This window comes from Poromitra crassiceps (assembly GCF_964638095.1).
Source record: "Poromitra crassiceps genome assembly, chromosome: 1".
In the NCBI taxonomy this organism is placed as follows: Eukaryota; Metazoa; Chordata; class Actinopteri; order Beryciformes; family Melamphaidae; genus Poromitra; species Poromitra crassiceps.
Window position 1 is genome coordinate 45,527,087 of NC_139623.1, and position 6,399 is coordinate 45,533,485.

The 6,399-nt window shown below is 42.8% G+C and overlaps 1 protein-coding gene across 2 annotated transcripts in view; it reads right to left on the reverse strand.

Annotated features, from left to right (window-relative positions):
- Positions 1-5,808, reverse strand: part of LOC310786774 (cell adhesion molecule DSCAM-like) — a gene marked incomplete at both ends in the record, with an annotated part of 256,515 nt that extends 250,707 nt beyond the window's left edge. For both annotated transcript variants that reach the window (XM_083648066.1, XM_083648065.1), the window contains one exon: positions 5,766-5,808. In XM_083648066.1, coding sequence (XP_083504192.1) covers positions 5,766-5,808 — 43 coding nt within the window. The remainder of the gene's footprint in view (positions 1-5,765) is intronic.
- Positions 5,809-6,399: the final 591 nt, after the last annotated feature.

A 6,399-nucleotide genomic window follows, 5' to 3' on the forward strand; every position in this document is an offset into this window, starting at 1 on the left:
GAAGCAGAAATAGGCTATATAGCCTGATTTGATATGATTCTTTGAGCATTAGATAAGCACATCAGTGCCCCCTCTTTGCCCGCTCTTCCTCCTGTTTTTCTGCCTGGCTACACACCATCATCTCCTTAAGCATTCTGGTCTGGGCTAAATGACACCGTTAACAGTTCAGTGTGCATCCATTAACATATGCTTGAGTCAGTCTCCTCTCCTCTGAACAGCCCAGTTAAGGCAGAAGCAAACACAGTGGGGACTTTTCCCCTTTTGCCAATTGTATCGCCCACAAAATTCTTGACTCAATGCCGAGTGGCACTGAGAAATACCGCACGTGACTAATAAATAGATATGTCTAAAAACAAATTGGAATATCTTTCTAATACTGAGTGGCACAACATTGCGCACAATCAAACTATTACTAACAATCACAAACCCTCACTTCCAACACGAGGGTCGCAGGTTCGCGCCCTCGTGTTCCCTCCGGCTTTTGTCGGGGCGTTCATACAGGCACACGACTGGCTGTGTGTGTCTGCGCGTGGGAATGAGCCGGAATGAGGGCATGTGTACTGGTCGCAGCACTAGCGCCTCCTCTGTTCCGTTGGGGGCACCTTTTCGGGGGCAGAAGGGAACTGGTGGGAATAGCGTGATCCTCCCACGTGCTACGTCCTGCCGGTGAAGCTCCCCGCTGTCAGGTGAAAAGAAGTGGCTGGCGACTGCACATGTATCGGAGGAGGCATGTGTGTGTCTATGGCTCTCCCCAGATCGGCAGAGGGGGTGGGTCAACTGATCAGTACAGTGTATCTGGATAAAGTACACAGTGTACTTATTATTATAGAATTATGCAGTGTGCAATGTAAAATAACTTTGATACTATTGGAAATGGGAGAAAAAACCAATACATTCTACCTGTAACTCTACTCTCTTCAAGACCATGTTTGTAAATACAAGATCTCCCTAATTTAGCTCATTTTCTAAATAAGTTTTTCTAAAATAATACAAAAGTGTGATATTGTTTCTATGCTCGAACTTTTCACTCTCTATTTTGTCAAATGTGTAAGTACTGAGAGAAGGAAAAAAGAATATATATATATATATATATATATATATATATATATACTATATATATATATTTATAAAACGGCTCTCTCAAATCAAGCAATCTGATTGGTTCACAGCCATTGTATAAATCCAGTAACCCACTCCAATAACCCATGGCCATGGGTTATTGGTTGCCATGGCAACTCTCTTACTAAAAGCCTTTGGTTACCTCAAAAAAAACAAATGGCGGAGACAGCTGTCAGATCCTTGTGAATCGATCTTCGCTTATAACTTTACTAATACTTCGCAGAAAATTATGTTTTGTACAAGAATAGATGCGGGCTAATGTCTTCTTTGCAAAAAAAAGGCTGTTAACCCCGCATTTAACCCCGCATTTAACCCCGTAACGTTAGTTGGTGTCGGGCTTTGCAGAAAGCACTCAGCTTCTCAGCAAGCGCTGAGAATGCAGCGCTGCGCTCGAGCTGCCTGTCGGGGTTTCCAGAAAGCTCTCAGCTTCTCAGCAAGCACCAGGATTGGCCAATGTCAACTTCAGTCTCCAGAACGATCCAATCAAATCACCCGCACGTTCTTGCGGTCCCGCCTTACAGTAGTGTTTCAACTGACTCTATCAGAATACCATGCCAGTCGGACTTATAGTATTATTATTATTATATTATTATATATAAAAGCTTTTTTATAAAAGCAATATAGCACTCGAGCTGCGTGGTGTTGTGGAATATATCCCGCTGATAAGCTGTTATCATAACAGCTTATCAGCGGGATATATTCGCCACAACACACTTGCTCTCATGCTATTGCTTAAATATATTATATATACAGTATATACAGTATATATATATTATTGTTATGAATTATCATAACACCTAATGTTGACTGTTCATGAATACTGAGGTACATGGTTTAAAGATTGTGTTTTGTATTGTATGTAATGAATGTAACATTAACAAAAAGCTCCTCCCGGCACTAAAAGACATACGATTTACTTACTAAGAATAAACAGCGCATTAAGAAACACACTACGTTGTTTTGAATGAAGTGACAACGGTCTGTTGATATTATTGGGCGACTGAGATGCTGCTGCTGAGCTCAGTTGACTTGTGCTTTTCTGATGTGCGTTGCTGTGACTGTCAAGTCGACGCGGCTCGATGTGAAGTGACAGATGTGGACCAAAAGACACTATAGTCACAACGCAGATACAGCCTCCCAGCCACTGTTTCTGTGGCTGATCATTCAGCAAAACAATACAAAGATGTAGCACATTTCACCCAGATATGAGCTATGGTCTAATACTAGCAAAAGTGACTAGGCAAATGTTGTTTTTAAATGGCCCAAAACACCATTGATGTCAAAATGTGCCAGTACAGGCTGATTTCAAAAGGGAGTATAGAGACAGGAAAGGTAAAGCAATGCAGATTCTGGGTAATTTACCACAAAATGGACCTCTCTCCAGATACTGATCTAACCTTTATCTTCCTGATACTTTCAGAATGGACTAAGATATATAGACTGCAGCCCTTGAATGACACAGTAAGCCACATATATTCAAATCTCATCTATCACTGATGTCAGTTTGGATTCAAAATATAATGGTCCCTCTTAATTCAGTGCTGTGTTTGTGTCTGTAGTAGCACTGTAACTGCTTTATTCAATTAAAGTCCGCCTGTCTGGTGGCTTCAGCCCAAACCGTACCTCTCCTCTCTGGGCTTGGGCTTTGTTGATTACAATCTTCACCCTCTCGACAGCTATATCAAGGTTCATCTGGTACCTGGGCTTCCTGGGCTACCCCCCCGGATCTATATCAAGGTTCATCTGGTACCTGGGCTCCCTGGGCTACCCCCCCGGATCTAGAAATGAACAGCGGAAATGTTGCTGACAGCTATTCAGATGCTGGGGCCTTCTTGAATATGAAAAAACAACATTATGCCATTGCCCCCATTTCCTCTCTTCATAACTACAATCAGTTATTCCTGTTCCATTTCGGTTTTAATCTACTTCTCCAAGACGACTCTAAAAACTCAAGCAGCACTGAAGTGAACTGGACTCATTTGTCATTTGGACTCACTCTCTGCCACACACCAAATTGTTTATATCTCCTCTTGCAAATGTGTTCCCAAATTGGTGCAAACTGCAAATGGAGTTTGTATGATCAGCACGATCCATAAAAGACCAACTGCACATAGGTAGTGCTGCTGCGGTGTAAACAGCTGGATCCTTGTCTTTAGATGGAGCATCGATGCCGAACATGCAGCGCTAAAACGTCAAAATATAACCTAGCAAAAAACACAACCGAAACAGAGGAGAAGCAATGAAAAATAGAATGTTTACAACATTTTAATAAATAAAATAAAAAATGGCTCCATCCTTATATCATTGGGAAAGAGGGACAGGCTGAAATGGATATGGGGAAGCACTTCGGTGGTCACCTGGGTGCAGAGTGCAGTGGTCCCCCACACTGCAGCGGTGCTCATTACCCAGGTCTCCATACATAGAGACATCCTCAGCAGCCCGGCCTGGACCCAAGCCCTGAAAGCAGGTGGGGCAAAGCTGCAGCCCGGCCCGGACCCAAGCCCTGAAAGCAGGTGGGGCAAAGCTGCACTGTTCTATAATGGCATCTGCCATTCAGGCTAATCACTTTCAGGGCCATTCAATGAATACCAAATGTGCAGTTAGCGTCTCAGATCAACAAGCAACGGCCTTTTTCAATCACACAATCACTTGTGTCTTTTTAAGACTGTATGGTTCCGCATCTACAGGTGTATTATATTCAGTGTGGGACAGAAAGGAGCACAATGCTAAGCAAGGATTGTGTACTGTGGGTAATTCTAATCAATGCCCACAAAACAATATTAATCTTTGAATCAATGGGAAGGGTGAGTGCTAAGTCAACTGTGTCTGTCAATATGAAACGCACTACATCAGCATCAGCAGCCGCAAAACGTCGCATTCGTCACAATTGCGAGTGCTGTTATTGCCATTCAAAGTTTCCATGTCGAAAGCCTCTATAGCAGCAGCCATTTTGCAACGCTGTTGCCTTGGACCAAAGAGAGTGGGAACAGCCATTCACAAGCAAAGAAAGTGCTCATGCTCAGGCTAAGCAGAGACTCCAGCACGCCACGCGAAACGGACAGCCGCCTATGTAGCGAGTTTGCTCTGTTTCTGGAGACAGTCGCGCCTCGATCGTATAGAGTTTTTGCTATAGGCCACCATCGCTGCTTTTGACTCGATTCTCTCGTATAAACAACCGCTGCCTTCGTTCAGCCCTTCAGCATGGCCACAAAATGGTCTTCCTGTCATCTTGGGTTGACGCATCGGCCCCTCTCTATACCCTCAGTTTACATTGCATGTGTCCGTCTGTTTAACCCCTTGCTATCCGTCCATCTTTCAAAATATCCTTTCCAGCGGATTTCTGCCCCCCCCCCCCCCCCCCACACACACACACACACCCTCTAGCCCTACAGCCCCCTGTCCTCCTCATTGCCCCCCCTCCTCTTCCTCACACACCCTTCTTGTATTCGCTGTAAAAAAAATATATCAGTCACCCGCAGTCCAAAATAACACAATTGCCTCTTATCAAACCTATCTTCTTTTTAGAAATTCGCTGTGCACAAAAAGGGCTCCGGATGCATTTTGCAAGAGGTGTACTTGGGAAAGGGTGATAAGGGTGATTCTCTACTGTTTTTTCCGCCCCAATCCAAAATGACTCCATGTCTGTGCTTCTAATATGGCGGGTGCAGTGCCATAAAAAAAAAGCACAGCCAACCTATTTAATGCTTTTTCTAGAAGATCCCGGAAAGATCAAACAAAAAGCAAGTAATCTTACATACAAATTATTTAATTTGATAATTCTAAGAATCAAAATAGGATCCTTTATTGTGGCGTGCAATTTTTTTTATATATATTTTTCATCTGGATATTTCTTGGTTCAGGAGTAGTGTATTTTACACAATTGAAAAATCAATACAAATGTATGGGTAGAAATTATTGTAGTTTCATTCGAAAATAATTCTAATGTTTGTATGTACCGGTAATTCATATGCCGTTTTCAGGTTATTTTTAAGAATAATCTTTTTATGCTATATCAGGGAAACATGCAAATGTGTTACAACAAAACATAATTAATTACTAAAATTTGCATTTCCATTAAACATATACATACAAAACTATGATTTTAAACTATCATCATGCATCTACAGTGTAAATGATCTAGCAAAATTAAGCCAGGCTTAGGCCCAGCCCTATTTGATGAGAGGGAATAAACAATCCTTTATGGTATAAACTAAGAATGCACCAAAATAATTATGATAATGAGTTTAGGCCTACAATTTCTTAAAAAGCAATGGTAAAAAAAAGCAAACCCCTTTATTGGCTCCACCTATCACAAAATGACCCTCTCTCTCTCTCTGTCTCTCTCCATATGATAAGAGAAAATAAATGTGTTTGAAAATGCATCAGCAGATAAGCATTTTCACACTATAGCTGTATGCGGGCAGTTAACCTGGATGTAATACCAAGCCCATGAAGCCCATAACTATAGCTTCTGTGTCAGGACGTCATAGCAACAGCCTGTTCCTCCTTTTCATTCTCCAGGAGAACAGAAGAAGAATCAATCATCTTAAACCCGGAAAGGGCCACAATCTACTCAGGCCATTACAGCAGTCATGTTGGATAATAACAGAAACTTGAAATTCAATGTGCAGAAATGCATCACCTACCATTCAAGATGCACTGGGAAAAGATAATAGCCAATATCCACATGCCCCGCTCCGTTCAATATCCAGGCTTATGCTTTGGCTTCTTCTCTCCCCACACTCTTTCTTCCTGTATGTTCTCCCTTTTATTTCTTCAACAAGTCTATTGCAAATGAAAGGAAAGAGAGCGAGCACAAATCTCTCTCTCTCAATCCTTCACGTTGAGAATAAGAGGAGGAGGAGGGAGGTATGCGCTTCTTCTGCTGCTGTTTCTGTTGCTGATTGTCTCCTGGTACAGTAGGAGATACTATGATCCACAATTGCGCGTCTCCACGTTTTGGACTGACCGCACCGCACCGCACCGCACCGGGCCTAGTGCAGCCTTCCCCCCGTCTCGGAGCGTGGCTCTGCAGTGAACATCAGGGAGCTCGGCTGGCTCAGTGCGCTCCGCCGGTCCAGGTGAGGTGTGCTGCTGCTGCTGCTGAGTCAGAGGCTGCTGGAGACGCATAGGCAGGACGGACCCCTGAACGCGCGCACAACTCCGAGACAAATACAAAGAAAAATAAACAAAAAATCCAAAATCTCAACACAACACAGGGGAAAAAAATAAAAAATAATAATGAAGAAAATAAATTAACCTAGAAGCTAATGGGCGTAA